Source organism: Mobula birostris, chromosome X (assembly GCF_030028105.1).
Source record: "Mobula birostris isolate sMobBir1 chromosome X, sMobBir1.hap1, whole genome shotgun sequence".
Lineage (NCBI taxonomy): Eukaryota > Metazoa > Chordata > Chondrichthyes > Myliobatiformes > Myliobatidae > Mobula > Mobula birostris.
The window spans coordinates 40,056,981-40,079,401 of NC_092402.1; the positions used below are offsets into that span (position 1 = coordinate 40,056,981).

General features: G+C 44.3%; 1 protein-coding gene across 1 annotated transcript in view; it reads right to left on the reverse strand.

Moving 5' to 3' along the window:
* Positions 1 to 2,327: 2,327 nt before the first annotated feature.
* The window catches only part of LOC140191375 (uncharacterized), a 31,803-nt gene continuing 11,709 nt past the window's right edge, over positions 2,328 to 22,421 (reverse strand). The window contains exons 3-6 of the mRNA XM_072248736.1: positions 18,056 to 18,159; positions 12,259 to 15,462; positions 8,405 to 8,616; positions 2,328 to 2,812 (exon numbers count right to left, since the gene is read on the reverse strand). Of these exons, the coding sequence (XP_072104837.1) occupies positions 2,743 to 2,812; positions 8,405 to 8,616; positions 12,259 to 15,462; positions 18,056 to 18,159 (3,590 nt within the window). The 3' untranslated portion in view covers positions 2,328 to 2,742. The remainder of the gene's footprint in view (positions 2,813 to 8,404; positions 8,617 to 12,258; positions 15,463 to 18,055; positions 18,160 to 22,421) is intronic.

Consider the following 22,421-nt stretch of genomic DNA (forward strand, 5'->3'; position numbering starts at 1 on the left):
TTCACCTGAACCGAGCTGGGGCCTACGCAGCTGCTACACCTTGCCCGAGGGTGACCTGCAGGCTAGCAGAAGGAAGGAGCACCTTGCACTTCTAGTAGCGATGTGTCTCCACCCTATACATTAGAGAAACTAAATGCCATCTCAGCACTGACTTTACAATAATAAATGTACTTTGAATTTTTTGAAGTATGTATAAATTATACAACCTTGAAATTTGTCCACTTGCACCACAAAACAAGAAACCTGAAAGAACCCTCCCCCTCTTGTCTTCTCCTATCATTTCTGATCTCTCTGTCCCTCTCCCACTTTCAAATCTCTTACTAGCTCTTCCTTCAGTTAGTCCTGATGAAGGGTCTCGGCCCAAAACCTCAACTGTACTACCTCCTTATAGATGTTGCCTGGCCTGCTGCATTGTGTGTGTGTTACCTGAAAGAACCCACTTTTTTTTTTTTTTTTTTTTTTTAAAACCAGCAAGCACCCAAGATGCAGAGAAGGTGATGGGGGACATTTTGTTGTGGAGCTTGCAGCCTGGAGCAGCTTCACAGCCTCAGCACTGCAGCAAGTGGAGCAAACTTCGTGGAGCAGCCTGACCCTCTCCTCTGGTCCTGACACCCTGTCTTTTCAGTCCATCTGGCCCATATTTAAATTGTCCAAGACTGGGTCATTCTCCACACTAAGACCCAGGCCTTGTTGCTTCGATACACTCTGAGCCTGGACCCTGCTGTCATGATTTAGCCTGTAACCTCTTCTCTTGGTTTGGGTGGACAAGCTCTAAAAACTCCTCCACCCTGACTTTTCTCTGCTTTGCATGCCCCATCTCAGTCTTGACCACGTCCCAACCTCACTTTGACTACCACTTGACCTCACTCTGACTCTGTCATGACCCTCAGGTGATCCTCTCCTTTGCTCACCTCTTCATTGTTTACAGTGATTGCTTACCACAATTTTCCAGTGTTATTGATAAGGTATTTAGTTGTTCTGTTTTTTCTCTTTATGAACTGCCAGTAAGTTGTTGCCCAACTTCAGTAGTGCCATCTTAAACCGGCAGACTCCATTCACACTGAAAGAGGGATACTGGGCTTCCAGTTGCATATCCCTGTAACTCTAACATCTGCTTTTAGCCTCAAGCTAATGGGTGGTGCATTTTAGTGGTAGGTATTTTATTTTTTTTAAAAAAAAAGCTTATTTACTTGGAACCTGTGACTAGTTGGGGAAGAAGATAAAGGAATCATGGAGTACAAATAAATTGATCAATTCAAATGATCTTCCCTCTAATGGTGGCGCTGGGGAAGATGTTCTGGTTTTGAAGAAAGTTCTAAAGCTTGAAGATAAAGATTTAGCTTTATACATGTAATAAATATCAAAGCATACAGTGAAATGTATTGTTTGCATCGATGACCAACAGTCTGAGGATGGGCTGTAAGCACCCATAAGTATTATCATGCTTCCAGTGATTAATCTGAAGCACCTGGATGACCAGTGGAGGTTTGAGTGTGTTACAAGTGCCCTATAGACCAAATGCAATGCAGTAATGCTCACTGTAGGCTTTGGAAACTGCATTGGCTTCAGCATTCCACAGAAAATCTACTAATGTCAGGTAATTGGCCATTTTGCTCTTGTATTTCCAGTGTTGTTTATTTTGTGTCCTCTGTTTCACACTTCATTCATGAATTTGCAACTCCTCCAGAAAAACATTAACCACCCTCTCTCAGCCAGCACCACTACCTGCCATTCAATCTTTCTGTCCCCACTGTATCACACCTTCCATTGGATTTTTGTCTTACCCTTTCCTCTACTACCACACAACTTTTTTTGACGGGAGTGCAAGTATGATCAGCTGGTACCAGAATTGCAAGGCATCTGCTTGCAAAAGATTGATGACTGCTAAGAGGGCCTCGCTTCCACCCATAACCATATTTATCAGGAGCATCTGTAGGGCCTTTAGCATTGTCAAGGATCACTCCCATCTGTCCCATGATCTCTTTGACTCCTCCATACCTCAGGAATGAGGTATGGTAGCATTAGGACAAGGCCTGTTAAGATTTTGGGGGGGGGGGGAGAAGAGAGGAGAGAGGGGAAGCTTCTCCCAAGCAGTGAGACCTGGTTTCAAATCTGGCCAGCCCCTTGTAAGTTTTCCATCTGTGCTGGGTGGAGCCTCAAGCTGGTAACTTGGCCTCATTTTAAATAAAAACAGACAAATGCTAAAGAAACTGCAAGGTTGCTGCCCCATGTGTCACAAGGTGCAGAAAGTAACAACAACATGCCAAAATGTTTTTAGTTTGTGGTTGCAATCTGAACTTGTAAAGTAGAATTGAAGTATGCATCTGATTTTGCACTTCTATATAATTTATCCAAGCACCAATGTTTTGTTTATTGAATATTATGATTTGTTAATAAAAAATACAGATTACTGTAAAATAAGTGGTATGTATTAAACATCTGGAAACTACATGTGACATTAAACTAACTCTCAAGAGCATATGATTATTCAAAAGCATCCAAAGCAAATGTCCAAATAAGCAACTGTGAAGTAACAGACCTTGACATTAAGTATTTTGTTTATCATGAATGTACTTTTTTTTTTAAAAAGGGAAAGCACACACTCAGCAGTAAAACTTGTATAGTGCTAAAACATGAATGTTTAACATGAATGTACTTTTTTTAAAAGAGAAAGCACACAATCAGCAGTAAAACTTGTATAGTGCTAAAACATTCTCAAGCTGGGTGATGTGATATGTGATTTTACTGAAGCCCATGCTCTGCCAGAGCTGCCAAAACTTTCTTCATGTAGAGTGAGTCAGGGTAACCATTCCTGTGAAGAAACAAGAACCCCTTATTAGTTTTAAGGAATCAGTTTCTAAAATTGCATACATGAATTAAGTGGGTTATGTCATTGTAAATCCTTCAAATATTCAATGCTTTCCTCCAACAGGCAATACATATACATGCTGAGCAAAACAAAAAGATTTTAAAGGCCAGTGAGCCATGAGTTCCTTGTGCTTTTTCCATGGCTGTAAGTTATTCTTTAATAAAAGTCAAGTAATTCTAACTAAAATGATTTGGCTAAACAAGCCACAACATCTGGTTGATCTATACTTCCATTGGGGCAGGCCCTATCCAGATATTGTGGGAGAGCCTGGCACATTGTCTGCTTGTTGTGAATCTATGGATATAATTATTATGGATCATGGAAACTAAGTCAAATGCAGTTCAACTTGAGGTATCCAGCCTTTGCATTTTCCCCTAAGGTTTCCAGCACCTGCAGTGTTTTCTTTGTATCCACTGGTGTTTCAGTTCCCCATTTCACCATCAGATATGGCTACCTTAAAGTTCTGCTTTTTTTTTTTTTTGTCTCGGTTATGTCTATTTGTCTCATTCCATTTTTACCAGAAGATCTGTTTACAAGTGCACCCTTTACAACATCTGCCTCCAAGCAAATTCCATCCACATTCACACATACCTCCCCTGTTTTCAGCATTCCTGCAATCTCTGTTCACTTTACCGCTCAGCAAGCCATCTATTTAACCCTAGCCCAATCATGGGACAGTTTACAATGACCAATTAACCTACTAACTGCTACGTACTTGGACTGTGGGAGGAAATGGGAGCAGCCGGAGGTTACCCACGCGGTCACAGAGAGAACATACAAACTCCCTACAGACAGCAGTGGGAATTGAACCTATTCACTCAACCTATTCTCATAAGGCATGCTTCCCAAATCTCCTCTGCACCCTCTCTATGGTTTCTGCATCCTTCCTGTAGTGAGGCAACCAGAATTGACCACAGCACTCCAAGTGGGGTCTGACCAGGGTCCTATATAGCTGCAACATTACCTCTCGGCTCCTAAATACAATCCCACGAATGCACAGTATGCCGCCTTAACCACAGAGTCAACCTGCACAGCAGCTTTGAGTGTCCTATGGACTCGGACCCCAAGATCCCCCTGATCCTCCACACTGCCAAGAGTCTTACCATTAATACTATATTCTGCCATCAGATTTGACCTACTAAAATGAACCATCTCACACTTATCTGGGTTGAACTCCAGCTGTCACTTCTCAGCCCTGTTTTGCATCCTATCAATATCCTGCTGTAACCTCTGACAGCCCTCCACACTATTCACAACACCCCCAACCTTTGTGTCATCAGCAAATTTACTAACTCATCCGTCCACTTCCTCATCCAGGTCATTTATAAAAATCACAAAGAGAAGGGGTCCCAGGACAAATTCCTGAGGCACACCATTGGTCACCGACCTCCATGCAGAATATGACCCGTCAACTACCTCACTTTGCCTTCTGTGGGCAAGCCAGTTCTGGATCCACAAAGCAAGGTCCCCTTGGATCCCATGCCTCCTTACTTTCTCAATAAGCCTTGCATGGGGTACCTTGTCAAATGCCTTGCTGAAATCCATAAACACTACATCTACTGCTCTACCTTCATCAATGTGTCTAGTCACATCCTCAAAAACTTCAATCAGGCTCGTAAGGCACGACCTGCCCTTGACAAAGCCATGCTGACTATTCCTGATCATATCGTGCCTCTTGGAGAAATGAGGAATTGCTGTGTTTCACAGAGACATAGCTCACTCCAGACATGCCAGTTGCATCGGTGAGACCCGAAGGCCTCTCCATACACAGGTTGGATGGAGCTCCTGATTCAGAGAAGACAAAAGGTAAGGGTCCGTGTTTTATGATGAACTCTATGTGGTACTCGGATGTGGCGGTTTTATCATACTCCTGTTCCCCCGATCTGGAACATGTAACGATTACGTGCTGACCATTATACTTACAATAGTTGTTTACAATATATATTAATATATTAATGACTTGGATGAGGGAATTAAATGCAGCATCTCCAAGTTTGCGGATGACACGAAGCTGGGTGGCAGTGTTAGCTGTGAGGAGGATGCTAAGAGGATGCAGGGTGACTTGGATAGGTTGGGTGAGTGGGCAAATTCATGGCAGATGCAATTTAATGTGGATAAATGTGAAGTTATCCACTTTGGTAGCAAAAATAGGAAAACAGATTATTATCTGAATGGCGGCCGATTAGGAAAAGGGGAGGTGCAACGAGACCTGGGTGTCATTATACACCAGTCATTGAAAGTGGGCATGCAGGTACAGCAGGCGGTGAAAAAGGTGAATGGTATGCTGGCATTTATAGCGAGAGGATTTGAGTACAGGAGCAGGGAGGTACTACTGCAGTTGTACAAGGCCTTGGTGAGACCACACCTGGAGTATTGTGTGCAGTTTTGGTCCCCTAATCTGAGGAAAGACATCCTTGCCATAGAGGGAGTACAGAGAAGGTTCACCAGATTGATTCCTGGGATGGCAGGACTTTCATATGAAGAAAGACTGGATGAACTGGGCTTGTACTCGTTGGAATTTAGAAGATTGAGGGGGGATCTGATTGAAACGTATAAGATCCTAAAGGGATTGGACACGCTAGATGCAGGAAGATTGTTCCTGATGTTGGGGAAGTCCAGAACGAGGGGTCACAGTTTGAGGATAGAGGGGAAGCCTTTTAGGACCGAGATTAGGAAAAACCTCTTCACACAGAGAGTGGTGAATCTGTGGAATTCTCTGCCACAGGAAACAGTTGAGGCCAGTTCATTGGCTATATTTAAGAGGGAGTTAGATATGGCCCTTGTGGCTATGGGGGTCAGGGGGTATGGAGGGAAGGCTGGGGCAGTGTTCTGAGTTGGATGATCAGCCATGATCATAATAAATGGCGGTGCAGGCTCGAAGGGCCGAATGGCCTACTCCTGCACCTATTTTCTATGTTTCTATGTTTACCAAGAGTTCATACATCAGGGTGCTCTTTATCGACTACAGCTCAGTATTCAATGCTATCATCCCCTTAAAACATAATAAGCTTCAAGACCTTGGTATCACTACCTCCTTGTGCAATTGGATCCTTGACAACCTCACTTGCAGACCTCAGTCAGTTCGGATTGACAGCAACATCTCCACAATCTCCTCCAGCACAGGTGCAACACAAGGCTGTGTTCTTAGCCCCTGCTCTACATTTATGACCGTGGGGCTAAGCACAGTTCCAATGCAATACTTAAGTTTGCTGTCAACAAACAACTGTCATTGGCCGAATCAAAGGTGGTGACGAATCAGCATATAGGAGGGAGATTGAAAATCTGGCTGAGTGGTGCCACAACCTCTCACTTAATGTCAGCAAGACCAAGGAGCTGCTTATTGACTTCAGGAGGAGGAAACCAGAGGTCCATGAGCCAATCCTCATCAGGGAATCAGAGATGGAGAGGGTCAACAACTTTAAATACCTTGGTGTTATCCATTTCAGAGGAACTGTCCTGGGCTCAGCATGTAAATACCATTACAAAGAAAGCACTTCTACTTCCTTAGAAGTTTGAGAAGATTCGGCCGTACATCTAAAACTTTGACAAACTTCTATAAACACACATCAAAGTTGCTGGTGAACGCAGCAGGCCAGGCAGCATCTCTAGGAAGAGGTACAGTCGACGTTTCAGGCCGAGACCCTTCGTCAGGACTAACTGAAGGGAGAGCTAGTAAGAGATTTGAAAGTGGGAGGGGGAGGGGGAGATCCAAAATGATAGAAGACAGGAGGGGGAGGGATGGAGCCAAGAGCTGGACAGGTGATTGGCAAAAGGGATATGAGAGGATCATGGGACAGGAGGCCCAGGGAGAAGGAAAAGGGGGAGGGGAGAAAAAACCCAGAGGATGGGCAAGCTGTCCAGCTTTTGGCTCCATCCCTCCCCCTCCTGTCTTCTCCTATCATTTTGGATCTCCCCCTCCCCCTCCCACTTTCCAATATCTTACTAGCTCTTCCTTCAGTTAGTCCTGACGAAGGATCTCGGCCCGAAACATCGACTGTACCTCTTCCTAAAGATGCTGCCTGGCCTGCTGCGTTCACCAGCAACCTTGATGTGTGTTGCTTGAAATTCCAGCATCTGCAGATTTCCTCGTGTTTACAAACTTCTATAGATGTGTTGTGGAGAGTATATTTATTGGTTGCATCACAGCCTGATATGGAAACACCAATGCCCTTGAACGGAAAAGCCTACAAAAAGTGGTAGATACAGCCCAGTCCATCACGGGTAAAGCCCTTCCCACCATTGAGCACATCTACACAGAGTGCTGTCGCAGGAAAGTAGCATCCGTCATCAGGACCCCTGTCACCCAGGACGTGCTCTCATCTTGCTGCTGCCATCAGGAAGAAGGTACAGGAGCCTCACTGTCCTCTCCACCAGGTTCAGGAACAGTCATTACTCCTCAACGATCAGGCTCTTGAACCAAAGGGGATAACTTCACTTGCCCCATCACTGAACTGTTGCCACAACCTATGGACTCACTTTCAAGGACTCTTCATCTCATGTTCTCAATATTTATTGCTGGATTTTTTTTTCTTTTGTATTTGCAGTTTGTTGTCTTTTGCACATTGGTTGTTTGTCCTCTTGGGTGCAGTCTTTCATTGATTCTGTTGTGTTCTTAGATTTACTGAGTATGCTCACAAGAAAATGAATATCAGGGTTGTATATGGTAACATATATGTACTTTGATAATAAGTTTACTTTGAACTTTTTAATTTAGACTTAAAAAATGTTTGAATATATATTTTTAAGTTCAAGAGCATTTTTCATTTATTTGTTTTTTGGGGGGATTTGCACTTTGCGAGCAAGGCTACATATCCCTGTTTGGCCTTGTGTGATGGTGAAAAACTACCCTGATTCATTCCAATCCTTCCAGTGAAGCAATCCCACAGGAAGAATCCATAAGACCATAATGCATAGGAACAGAATTAGGTCATAACCATCCTTTAGGCACATATCCTGGAGTTTAGTCCTGAGCCTAAATTTAAATTTTGCACACATGCATAATATTCCACCATCAACAGTCCAAACACACATTTGTTTAAAAAATAATTCAATCCAAATGTTTTTTTATATATATTTGTGCCTCATCAAAGCCACTGTCAGTACACGAATTCCCTTTTCAACTTAGACATGAAATCAAAAGCAACTTTGTCATCAAAATAGTCTCAATGCATGTTACTTTCGGAACACCACGCTTTTGTGTTGTAGTTTTGAATTATTGAAAGGTTTAAGAATAAATGCACTTATTCTGTTCTCAGTAAATCGCTACACCGTGGTCATTGTTAGTGTTGCCATTCCACAGCACCGATTTTTTTTTTTTGTCTCTGACCAGGATGTGACAAACTGAAGCTTTGCCCTGAATTATCACCTTCTTAGACTACTTCATCACCACAGAGTGAAATTTAATGAGAATGCATTAACCAGCATGTAAAGTGTAATATAGTGTAAACTAGGCCTGATCATGGCTTCTTCTATTGCCCCTAGTGGGTATAATAATTGAATAATCAATCTGAAAGGTAAAAAATAAAATTAACTTACTTCTGTCTACCTCCAGTTACGGCTGTTTTATGAGGAATCGCATTCCATGTCACGTAGGCTGGTCTTGGAGGATCAGCTACTACTTTGAAGATCAGGCCTTTATTAAAGGCTTCCTGTAGCAATTGTAAAACCTTCTTTCCTTCATGAGATTCGGGCAAATAGGCTTTAAACTTCCCTCCTTTGAATGGTTCTCCTGGGTTTGGATCACTTTCCTTTTAAAGAGGGGAAAAAAACAATTAAACATTTTGGTAAGGAGCTGCAGATTTGTTCATTCATTCCTTGCATCCTCCTTCTCCTGCTGCCTGAGAATAGAGGATGATTCATTTCTGCTGAGGAACACAGGCAGAACATTCTGTCCTCAGCAAGGGCTTGACCTTTGTCCACCTTCACCTGTACCTCAGTGACGTTGTACCCACCACAACGTCAAACCCTTCCTCAGTCGCCTCTGTCTCCGAGCCCACTTCTTTGGCAAGAATTCCGCACCCAGCGTGGATGACCCTTTCTCCCATCTTCAACCCTATTCCTCCCCTTGGACACCCCATTCTGGTTCTCTGCCGGCTCTGGACTTTTTCATCCGAATTTCCGAGGAGAAATCAACCATCTCGACTTCAGCACTCTTCTCTCTTTCTTGAACCCTACCCCCTCTGAACACACTGCCCTCCACTCTCTGTGCACCAATCCCAACCTCACCATCAAACCCACAGACAAAGGGGGTGCTGCTGTAATGTGGTGTACTGCTGAGGCCAGGCAGCAACTCTTAGACATACTACCCCACTCCAGATCATTAGAAAACTGTCTCTGACACCATCACTGACCTCATCCACTCTGGAGAACTCCCAACCATTGCCATCAAACTCATAGTTCCCATACCCCACAATGCTCACTTCTACCTCCCACCCAAGATCCACTAACCTGATTACTCAGGTAGGCCTATTGCCTCTGTCTGTTTCTGCCCCACTGAACTTGTGTCTGCATATCTCGACTCCATTCTATCCCCCTTGGTTCAGTCCCTTCCCACATACATCCGTGACACTTCACATGCTCTCAATCTCCTCAAAAACTTTCCATTCCCTGGCCCCGACTGTCTCATTTTCACCATGGATGTCCAGTCTCTATACACTTCTATCCCCCATCAAGAAGGCCTTAAAGCTCTCCACTTCTTTCTCAACAAAAGAACCAAGCAGTTTCCCTCCACTTATCACCCTCCTCCGTCTGGCACAACTGGTCCTCACCCTCAACAATTTTTCCTTCGGCTCCTCCCACTTTCTCCAGACTGGAGGGGTAGCCGCAAGGGCCCCAGCTATGCCGGTCTCTTTGTTGGCTTTATAGAACAGTCCATGGTCCAAGCTTTCCCTAGTAATACTCCCCAGCTCTTCCTGCACTACATTGATGACTGCATTGGTGCTGCTTCATGCTCATCAATTTCATCAACTTTCCCTCCAATTTCCACCCTGCCTTTACATTCACTTGGTCCATTTCTGACACCTCCCACCCCTTTCTCAATCTCTCTGTATCTATCTCTGGAGACAAACTGTCAATCGATGTATTCTATAAACCTGTCGATTCCCACAGTTATCTTGACTATACCTCTTCCCACCCTACCACCTGTAAATATGTTATTCCCTTTACTTAGTCTCTTCGCCTCCACCACATCTGTTCCCAGGATGAAGCATTCCTTTCCAGGACATCAGAGATGTCCTCTTTCTTCAAAGAACACAGTTTCCTTTCCTCCACCATTGATGCTGCTCTCAACCACATCTCCTCTTTTTCCCAAACATCCGTGCTCACCCCATTTTCCCACCCCTTAACAGTGATAGAGTTGCTCTTGTCCTTACCTACCACCCCATGTGCCTCCACATCCAACAAATCAACCTCTGCAACTTCTGCCATCTCCAAAGGGAACACACCACTAAACGTATCTTTACCATCTGCGCCCCCTCTGCTTTCCACAGATATCATTCCTTCCATGATTCCCTTGTCCATTCATCCCTCCCCACTAACCTCCCTCCTGGCACTTATCCCTGCGAGTGGCCCAAATGCTACACCTGCTGATACACCTCCTCCCTCACTTTCATTCAGGGCCCCAAACGGTCCTCCCAGGTGAAGCAAAAATCTGCTGGGGTCATCTGTTTTGTTCAGTGCTCCCGATGCAGCCTCCTCTACTTTGGTGAGATCCATAGTAAATTGGGGGGCTGCTTCATCAAGCACCTCCTCTCTGTCCGCCAAAAGCGGAACTCCTCAGTGGTCAAACATTTAAATTCTAATTCCTATTCACGTTCCACCAAGATGAGGCCACCCTCAGGGTGGAGGAGCAATACCTTATATTCCACCTGGGTAGCCTCCAACTTGTGGCAAGAAAATAAATTTCTCCTTCCAGTAAAAAAAATTCCCTCCCCCTCCCCTATTCTATTCCTACTCTGGCCTTTTACCTCTCCTCTATCACTCACCTATCACTTCCCACTGGGTCCCCTCCTCCTTCCCTTTCTCCTATGGTCCACCATCCTCTCCTATCAGACTCCTTCCTCTCCAGTCCTTTATCTTTCTCACCCTCCTGGCTTCACCTATCACCTTCTAGCTGTCCTCATTCCCCTCCCTCCATCTTTTTATTCTGCCGTCTTCCCCCTTCCTCTTCAGTCCTGAAGAAGGGTCTCAGCATGAAAGATTGACTGTTTATTCATTTCCATAGATGTTGCCTGACCTGCTGAGTTTCTCTAGCATTTTGTGTGTGTTGCTTAACATGGGGTAGTTGTTGCCACACCAGTCTCTAAATGGTCTGGACAGAATGAAGACTTGGTCCAATATCAAGGAGGTCCAGGACAGTTGGAGACCAAGCTCTGCTACAGAGGGCATTTCAATACTTTCACTGTCCCCAGTGGTCTTTCTCTATTTTGAGCTGTCATGGGTTAGAGATTCCTACCATTCAGGGCCCCAAACAATCCTTCCAGGTGAGACGACACTTCCCCAGTGAGTCTGTTGGGGACACGTACTGTATCCGGTGCTCCCGGTATATCAGTGAGACCCGACATAGATGGGGAGACCATTTCACTGAGCACCTATGCTCCGTCCACCAGAAAAAGCAGGATCTCCCAGTGGCCACCCATTTTAACTCTACTTTCCATTCCCATTCCGACGTGTCAATCCATGGCCTACTCTACTGTCGTGATGAGGCCACACTCAGGTTGGAGGAACAACACCTTATATTCCAAACAACAGGAATTCTGCAGATGCTGGAAATTCAAGCAACACACATCAAAGTTGCTGGTGAACGCAGCAGGCCAGGCAGCATCTCTAGGAAGAGGTGCAGTCGACGTTTCAGGCCGAGACCCTTCGTCAGGACTAACTGAAGGAAGAGCTAGTAAGAGATTTGAAAGTTGGAGGGGAAGGGGGAGATCCAAAATGATAGGAGAAGACAGGAGGGGGAGGGATGGAGCCAAGAGCTGGACAGGTGATTGGCAAAGGGGATATGAGAGGATCATGGGACAGGAGGTCCGGGAAGAAAGACAAGGGGGAGGGGACCCAGAGGATGGGCAAGAGGTATATTCAGAGGGACAGAGGGAGAAAAAGGAGAGTGAGAGAAAGAATGTGTGTATATAAATAAATAACAGATGGGGTACGAAGGGGAGGTGGGGCCTTAGCAGAAGTTAGAGAAGTCGATGTTCATGCCATCAGGTTGGAGGCTACCCAGACGGAATATAAGGTGTTGTTCCTCCAACCTGAGTGTGGCTTCATCTTTACAGTAGAGGAGGCCGTGGATAGACATGTCAGAATGGGAATGGGAAGTGGAATTAAAATGTGTGGCCACTGGGAGATCCTGCTTTCTGCTTAATCCTTCTTAATTACACCAGATTACTCACCCCTTGGATACCATCTGGGATGTCATAGGTTATTTGAATGGTCATTTCTCTGAAAAATCCATCCAATCTAATATTCAGAACTGTAATCATCATGGTAGGCATGCCCCGGCTTTCATTTTTATTTGGGACCATATTTTGAACGCCGGCTCGACATTGACCACAGTCTACCTTTGACAATGCGTCACTTTTCTTGCAGTTGTTACATGCCATGGCTGGTTCACTTAGCTCTTGTGCATCCATTCCTATAGCTGGACTTCTGGGTTGACCTTGCTGAGAATTTCTCATGACCTTGTTTTCTTGAGGCATTTCCTCATTCCTCTCAGTTTGCTGCTCGACGTATTTTGCTTGCATTTGGTCTTTTGAATCTGTAGCTGACTTGGTGATATGTTGGCCATTGTTCCCCTGATGCAATGATGAGGCCAATATGCCCGTATAATGCACTGGCAATGATTGCATCCCGCTGTCCACCTTACTGTGATGTAAGCTGCTCGCTTTATTGTACCAGTGGCTTTCCTTTGTTAGCTTGTTGGATGCAAAATGAAATTTATCTGGTAATGTCTTCCTTGCATTGATTCCTTCCACATCTCCAACCTGCTTGATCATTTTTGGACATTTATAATCAACCTGACCATGAAGCGAGTCAAAACTACTCCCCTCATCAAGAGTTTTTGGTGACCTCTTCTGATTCATAAATTGACTCGGCTCCTGCCTTGAAATTAATACAGGGCTATCCTTTTCATTCAGATACTTTGTCTGCTTACACAAAAGCTGCTCCTCTCCATCTGGCTGAGAATTACAAATGCTGGAGCTCCCTGTTGCCTTCCCCTGATCCATGGTTTCAGTAGGTTCATTATTTGACTGAAACAAAGCTTGTTCTTCTTTTTTTGCCATTGTTTGCAGACTGACACTACCCATGAGGATGCCTGAAGTGTTCAAGTCTTCAGATTTCCTGTCATAAGGAAACTGACCCAATGACGGCAAACTATTTGCAGATTTAGTTAGGTTCTCTTCTGCTGCGTCCTTGGACTTTTCAGCTTCAAGAAATGCATGCTGGTTATAAGCTGATATGGATGCAGTGTCCATCCAGGGTAAGTTTTCCAAAGATGCATATTTTAACTCAGGTTTAAAAGATGCTATCACTTTAAAGCAATGCTCATATGTGCCAATAATGTGGAAACCAGTCTGCGAAACAATGAATTTTACCTTGGGGAATTTTCTTTTTAGTTTACTTTTCCAAATCTCCACAGTTTCCTCTGTAATGTTTTCAATGCCCAGATCCCCGTAAGAAAGGAGCTGCTGAGTCAAATGCTTCATGGCCCAGGTGTAAACTGACAAAATATCTTCCTTTGCAGCTTTGACATCATCTGTGTTCCGTGCTGTCAATTTCAATTCCGTGGTATCTCCCAACAACTGTTCATTCACCACAACGTTTGTGCTGGTTATAATCTGTCTAATAGAGAATGTATGGATGTCCTTCAGATAACACCACACATCTGAATCCACTAGAAGCTCTTCAGTGAAGGGCGCAACTTCAGCGGGCTTCTCTTTGAAACTGCTGACAGCTTCAGAAGGCCATTTTGATTTCAAGCATCCAGAGAAACTACTGGATCTTCTCAAAGGTGTTTTACTTGATGGACCTTCTGAATTGTTGACGGTAGCAATGGGATGAACTGTCTGCATGGTGTCCAGCAGCTCTCCTTGATGAAAGAGAGTTCCAGCCGATGTTTCAAAGTGGCATGGCTTTACAGGGCCTTGGGCCTTGTTGCTTTTGTTAAATTGGAAATGTCGGAGTCCTTTATTTGTACAAAGACTGGAAGAATCTTCACCTCCCTTGAACAAAATATCACAGCCTGTTTTGTCAGGACTTTTCAGTAGTTTGGCCTGATCAGTTAACACAGAAAAATCTTTGTTGCTCTTGGCAAGAGATCCTTTTTTGGGTGTAACCAACTGTTCTGTTCCACTGACTAATGATTTATTAGTATTAGTAACTATCTCATCGGGAGTAGTATTGTGCTTGGGAACTTGCTGTTGATCCCAATTCCTGGTGTCCGTCGGTGGACTTCTTGCCTTACTGAAGCCAGTCATCAGTTGGTCAGCTGTCTGCTCAGACTTAAGAACCAGATCATCCTTAGCAATGCTGCTTCCTGCAAGATAAGCACTATCAACTTCCCTTTTACCACTGAAGGTTGGAGCTAATTTGTGATCCTTTCTGACATCTGAACCATGTTGATTAAGTGAACCGCTGTCCTTAAATTCTCGCAGAGAGTAAGATGCACTGCTGTTAGTAGTCTGGTGACTTTCAGGGAAGCTGCCTGATGTCACATGCCTTTCTTTCTGTGAAATAACTTTCAATTCCTCTTTCAAATCCTGCAGGTATTTCTTGGCCAATGAACAGTCATTTGAGCTGCCTATTAGGTAAAAATATTTCGGATCTTCACTGAAATTTATTTGGGGGAATTGTGCCTTGAGATTGATATAGATGTTCTGTAGCAGCTTGACATCAGAAGTTAGACTTCCCTTCTCCACCTGTTCCTTGCGAAGCGTGAACTCAAATTCCTGGTAGAGTTGAGAAAGTTCATGATGTGCTCGCTGCAGTGATGTTCCGCCGTCCAAACAGCCGGGTGCTAATTGCAAAAGTACTGTGGTGATGCCTTCATTGCTAATATCTATTACCTCCACACAGTATTTGTGCAGGATGTTTTGATACCGGTCTTTATAAAATTTCTGAATATACATGTAGATATCAGAATCCATCAATAAAGTGTAATCCTCTAAAATGCTAGTGCATTCCTCTTTGAATTGTTGCAAATCACTGCCTCTCCTGCTACGAAGTGAACTTTCCAATCTAGACTTAGTTTGAGATTCGAAACTATCCCCCTTGGCATTAGAGGCTGCATTGGATTTCCAGGCATCTTTCCTCACCCTGTTTGAACCACTGAAATCTGCACTTTCCAGGCTGCCCTGCAGTTGGTGCTTAGTTTCATTCGAGTTGGCACTGCTTTGGTCAGAACTTAAAGTGAGCAGGTAATGAATCTTTCCACTGAGCTCCTTGATGGCTGAGAATGTTCCACCCACGGTACATTGTTCTACTTTGGGATCAAAACCAAACTGGATAGCTTTGTGTGTCTTCTGCAAATTTTTCATTAATCTTTTCCCATCAAGGAGTTTTCCATAGTCTATTGTCATAGAAATATGGGGGATGACCTGTTGGCAAATAAAAAATTGACAGCAGTTCTTAAGAGTCCATAACAAATAGTAAATGACTTGAAAACTGAAAGAAATGTTACTTAAATAGCTTAAATCTGATGAAAATGTTAAATTAGAATGTGTTCACCCGATTCAAGATTGCTTAAAGTCATTTCCAGTACATAAGAGTAAAGGAGAACAAAATAATTGTTACTCCAGATCGGATGCAGCACAAAAAAAATCACAGTAAGATAAAGAACATAATAAATTAAAAAACTTAATAAACATAAGGTAGCTTGTTTATTTATTTATTTATTGATGCCCTAGTGCTGCACTGCCCCGAAACCCCTGACAACTCCGATTTAACCCTAACCTAACCATGGGATCACTTACAATGGCCAGTTAACCTACTCGGTATGTATTTGGACTGTGGGAGGTAACCGGAGAACCTGGAGAAAACCCACACATTCTATGGGGAGGACGTACACAGACTCCTTAGAGGTGACGTTGGAACTGAACTTTCAACTCCGAGGCCCAAGTTGTAATGGCGTCTCGCTAACCGCTATGCTACCATGATGCCATTGATTGTATGTCCATAAAGTGACGCTAGGTAGAAGAGAGTCTTAACATAAGGTGGCTGACAGGAAATGATAACGTCGTGGTGGCTGGGGGTGTAGAGTGGTAGGTTAGTTGGTGGAGATGTTGATCAGCCTTACTGCTTGGGGAAAGTAACTGGTTTTGAACCTGGTGGTCCTGGCGTGGATGTTGTTGTGCCTCCTCCCTGGTGTGAGTGGGACAAACAGTCCCTGACCAGGGTGGGTGGGATCCTTCATGATATTGCTAGCCTTTATTCCAGCACCTTTCTAAGTATGACCTTGATGGAGGGTAGGCCCCTCTTCTGACCTATCTTAAATAAAAAAATGGTACCTTAAAGAAAGGTCAAGGGGAAACCGTACCAAGTTATGAAAAAGCACACAACCGTGGTAATGCTGTATCCAATGTTAACTTCAGAGGGATGTGAGGAGGCTATGATTGTGTAAACATGAATATCTGTAATAAATTCAATGACAGTTTCAATGCATTACACACTCTCCAGTGATGCTGTGGATTGATTGTCAAGACTTCATTTAGGAAAGGCAGGGTTAGAGCTGCTCACAGCATTGGTACAAGTTTATACAGCCCACTTTACATTATAAACACACTGTGCACATATTGAAAGAACTTCAAGATGCATAATGGCATTCTATGTGGTCCCATTAATTCAGCAACAAAAAAAATTAACAAATTTAAATCATAATCATCAACAAAATAATCAACATACTTAACCAACATCTGAATTCAAAAAGATTCCCCAACGTCCTCTAGTCAAAAAAAAAGCCCTCAGGTTAATTTCTCAAACCATTGTTCAATGGAAACCAGATACATTACACTGTAAAAAAAAAATCAAATTTTCACAAAGATTTTCAAATACACTTAGTGGCCACTTTATTAGGCACAGGAGCTACCTAATAAAGTGGCCACTGAGTGTTTTGTATATTTCCTATTTATCCTCTAATGGTATAATAAGGATTCAAAGTACATTTATTATCAAAGTATATATGCAGTATACATCCTGAAATTCACCTTCCCAGGGACAGCCATGAAACAAAGAAACACCATGGAACCCATTCAAAGAAAACATTAAACACCCTTGCGCAAACAGCAAAAAATGAACAAAAAACACAGAATATAAAACATCAAACCACAAAGTCATTGACACAGTTTAGGACTGTTCAGTTTAGTTCAGTTCAGTTCAACTCAGCACTGCGTCGTTCATTGACTGATGGCAGCAGAGCCAGTCTGCCCCGATCAAAGTTGCACAAAATAGCAATTAAAAAAAGGAGTAACCAGAAGCCAAAACCCCAAGAATTACAGAGTTCAATCCACAAACCTTGATCACAAATGTCAATCAAACCTTGCCCAAGACTCTTAACTCTGGCACCATTGAGTGAGAGGGAAAGAGAGTCTAGTCACACACAGGCATCTTCCTCCAGGAGCAACAGGCAAGAGGGAGAAAGGGACCGGTCAAACGCAGGAAGATGGCGCTGAGCACCTGCTTGCCTTCCACTCTTGTCCTTGTTGATTTCCATCTCCCTCAACTCTTCAGTCGGCGAGATCGGCAAGAAATGCAGTCAATCATGGGCCTGCACCCCGTCTGCAGGCTGCACACTCCATGTGAAACCTCACCAAACTCCTTTGGAGACAGCAAAGAGCCAGATCGCTCAATCAGCCCGAAAACACACCGTCAAAATGTAAGTCACAGGTTCCAATAGTAGCAGAATCCGATTTGAAAGGAGAAGAAGTTTCGTGAACTGTCTGAAGGATGTCGCCATTGGGCACCTTGTTTACTAGTGTCATTCTCGATCCATTAAAAAAAAGGCATTTTCTAAAAACATTTATAACTTTTCGGCTGAACCCTTGCCATCAATGCAACATGAAGCATGGTTCAGAGCCTTATTTTGTACCGCACATGCAAAAATCTGAGCCTTAATTTGTCAGTTCACAAGTAGTCATAGTCATGAAATATGTACCAGAAAATATATCTGAAAAGATTTGAATGATTTTTAATTACCTGATCAACTTTGATCTCAGAATTAGCAGATTTCACTTTTAATTTGTGCTGTTTCCCATTAATTTTAAGAATCTGATTTTCAGTTTGAAGAACACGTTGAGCCACTGAGTAAGGAATACAAAAACATACAATTAAGACCATAGATATGCACATTCACTAACACTGTCACACACTTTCTGGGGTATCAATAGGAACTGTCAAGCAGGTAAACCCAGAGCAGCACAATGGTTAACATTGCAGCCTCAGAGGGCTAGGGATCAGAGTTTCATCCTGATATCAAATGCTGTCTGTGTGGAGTTTGTATATTCTCCCTATGACCATATAGTTTTCCGTTAGGTGCTCTTGTATCCTTCCACGTGCCAAAGATGTGCAGGGTGGTAGGTTAGTTGGTTGCCATTGGTTACCATGAGCATAGGTAGGTGGCAAAGGAAGGTAGAGCAGTGGGGTAGAAGTTGATGCAAGAGGGAAAATAGGGTTGGTGTAGATGGATGTTTGATGCCCAGTGCGCACGTGGTGAGCTGAAGGGCCTGTTCCCATCCTTTATGACTCTACATCTCACTCTCCTCTGTCAAGCCACATCTGGAGGACATTGGAGAACGAAGATGTGCCCTAGCTTCTTCACTCCACTACAAACCATATTCCTAAAACTCTCTCACATATAAGTCCATCCTAATAATCACTGAAAAGTGTGTGGCGCTGAATGACTTCTTTGTGCATCTATTTTATTGCCTACCCAACTTTGCTACCTCAGCCTTAAAGCTGAGTCCTTCTCTCTAGATAAACTCCTAACCTATTCAGCCTTTTCCTTTAACTCGGGTCCTCAAGTCCTGCCAATGTGCTTGTAAATTTTCTTTACACTCTTTCAATTCTATTGATAACTTTTCTGTAGGTAGGTGACCAAAACTCTACAGAATACTCCAAAGTAGGCCTCACCAACGTCTTAAACAACTCCTATACTCAATGATCTGATTTATGAAGGCCACTTTCAACCTACTTTTCGAAGGGATACTGCTTTGAGGATAAACTAACACAGTATTATAGATTATAAACACAAAAAAGTCTGCAAATGCTGGAAATCCAAAGAAACACACACAAAATGCTGGAGGAACTTAGCAGGTCAGGCAGCATCTATGGAAATGAGAAAATAGTCGATGTTTTGGGCTGAGATCCTTTTTCAGAATTGGAAAGGAAGGGGGAGGATGCCAGAGTGAAAAGGCACAGGGAGGGGAAGCAGGATAGCTAGAAGGTGATAGGCAAAGCCAGGTGAGTAGGAAAGATGAAGGGCTGAAGAGGAAGGAATCTGATAGGACAGGAGAGCAGACCATAGGAGAAAGGGAAGGAGGAATCCCAGGTGGATGTGATATGTGCAGGTGAGAGGAGGTAAGAGAACAGAGTGGAGGGGGGTGGTAAAAATGTTACCAAAATCGACATTCATGCCATCAGGTTAGAGGGTACCCAAACGGAATATAAGGTGTACAATCACAAACAAGAGAAAATCTGCAGATGCTGGAAATCCGAGCCACACACACAAAATGCTGAAGGAACTCAGCAGGCCAGGCAGCATCTATGGAAAACAGACCCTTCATCAGAACTGGAAAAAAAAAGACGAGAAGTCAGATTATAAGTAGGGGAGAGGGGAGGAAGAAGTACAAGGTGATAGGTGAACTTTTCAGCTCTTTACTTCACCCCTCCCCTCTCCCAGTTTCACCTATCACCTACCACCTTGTACTACTTCCTCCTCTCCGCCCACCGTCCTACTCTGACTTTTCATCTTTTGTTTTTCCAATCCTGAAGAAAGGTCTCAGCCCAAAACGTTGACTATTCTCTTTTCCATAGATGCCGTCTGGCCTACTGAGTTCCTCCAGTATTTTGTGTGTGTTAGAATATAAGGTATCGTTCCTCTGCCTTGAGGATGGCCTCATCGTGGAACAAGAGGAGGCCGTGGACCGACACGTCAGAACAGAAATGGGAATCGGAATTAAAATGTTTGACCACCAGGTATAGTAGATTATTCGCTGAGTCATTTGCCCTATTCTCATTCCCACTCATTACTAACGTAGTGTTGTCAATAAATATTGTATTTCTTTTCAATGAATCTTCAGTGCTGATCGCAGTCCAGCCCATCTGAACAAAAATTCTGTATGTTTCTAGTGGCAACAATGGATAGGTGTAGATATTTGAAAATAGGGTACTTGGAGGTTATGCCTGGGAAAAGAGAGAGAAGGTGGGAATGGAATACGGAGTACAGAGAGGGAAAATCTGCAAGACATGAGTGACAAAGTTAAATACTTCAAGTATCACAATCAATACAATGGACCCAAAAGAAAACAAACCTTGCCATCTATATACTACTGAAACTCTCACGCTCTGTCTGTCTATTTGTCTGTTTGCGACCTCCAATTAGCGCAAATAGTGCATTACAGCCGCACTTCAATCGAATTAATATGCGCTAACTTACAGAATGCACGCAAAGTTCAGGGTTTATATATTCGTATAAAATTGCTCGTTCGCCAAAAATCAACCGGCTCGCTTTCACCCGAAACCCAATCGGCCATAATGGAAATCGGGACGCGACAGCCCAATGCATGCGCACGGCCAGCCTCAGCAGCAACACCTACCGGAGCAAAAGGGCAGGGCAGCTCTATTTCGGGACACCCATAAAACCCTTTGCTGCAGTCAAAGGACAGCGGTGACTTTATCACGAACATTTAGGAGAGCGCCAACCACATCATCAAGAATAATCGGCATCCTTTGGTGTTAGTGCTTCGTATCTTCTATCCAGCATTAGGGTAAAATAAATGGTCAGCCTAATTATGCCGCATGGAAAGGGAAGGGGGACATTATGGTCAAGAGACAACGCCAAACATCATCGGGAAGCAGCGAGGAGAGGGAGAGAACAAGAATCGGATGAGGCCAGGGCCGCACGACTCCAGGATCAAAGAGTCGGGACAAAAAAACGATGAGAGAAGAAGAGACAGAGGAGGAGAGGCATGCACCTCTCCAGGATCAGAGACAAACAACAAAGAGCAGAAGAGATGAAGAGACAGAGGATGAAAGGGCCGCACGTCTCCAGAATGACAAAAACAGACACAGAAGGAGGAGAGAGGAAGAGACAAAGGAGCTGAGAAATTCACGTCTCCAGGATCAAAGACAAAGAACAAACAGCAGAAGCGATGAAGAGACGGGGGATGAAAGGACTGCAAGTCTCCAGAATGACAACGAGAGGCACAGGGGTGGCAGAGCAACACTCACAACACGCTGGAGGAACTCAGCAGGTCGGGCAGCATTCCTGGAAATGATCAGTCAATGTTCTGGGCTGGAACCCTTCGTCAGGAGGTGGGGGGAGGGTGGGAAGGAGAAGGCTGGTAGGTGCCAGGTGAAAAACCAGTAAGGGGAAAGATAAAAGGGTGGGGGAGGGGAAGCAGGGAGGGGATAGGCAGGAAAGGTGAAGAAGGAATAGGGGAAAACACAATGGGTAGTAGGAGGTGGGACCATGAGGGAGGTGATAGGCAGCGGGGGGAGGGGGCAGAGTGAAACAGGGATGGGGAAGGGAGGGGGAGGGAATTACTGGAAGTTGGAGAATTCAATGTTCATGGCCAGGGGCTGGAGACTACCCAGACGGTATATGAGGTTTTGCTCCCCCAACCTGAGTTTAGCCTCATCCTGGCAGTAGAAGAGGCCATGTATGGACATATCTGAATGGGAGTGGGAAGCAGAGTTAAAGTGGGTGGCTACCGGGAGATCCTGTCTGTTGTGGCAGACAGAGCGGAGGTGCTCGATGAAGCGGTCCCCCAGCCTGCGTCGAGTTTCACCGATGTAGAGGAGGCCACACCGGGAGCACCGGATGCAATAGATGGCCCCAGTAGACTCACAAGTGAAGTGTTGCCTCACCTGGAAGGACTGTTTGGGGCCCTGAACGGTGGCAAGAGAGGAGATGTAGGGACAGGTGTAGCACTTACACTTACAGGGATAAGTGCCGGGTGGGAGATCCGTGGGGAGGGACGTGTGGACCAGGGAGTCGCGGAGGGAACGATCCCTGCGGAAAGCGGAGAGGGGTGGAGAGGGAAAGATGTGCTTAGTGGTGGGGTCCTGTAGAAGGTGGCGGAAGTTGCGGAGGATAATGTGCTGGATCCGGAGGCTGGTGGGGTGGTAGGTGAGGACAAGGGGAACTCTGCCCCTGTTGTGGTGACAGGAGGATGGGGTGAAGGCCGAAGTGCGGGAAATGGAGGAGATGCAGGTGAGGGCATCATTGATGACGGCAGAAGGAAAACCATGATCCTTAAAGAAAGAGGACATTTGAGATGTCCTGGATGGCAGATAAACCAGAAATAATGTCATCAAAACTGTCCTTCGTTAAACAGAGAGG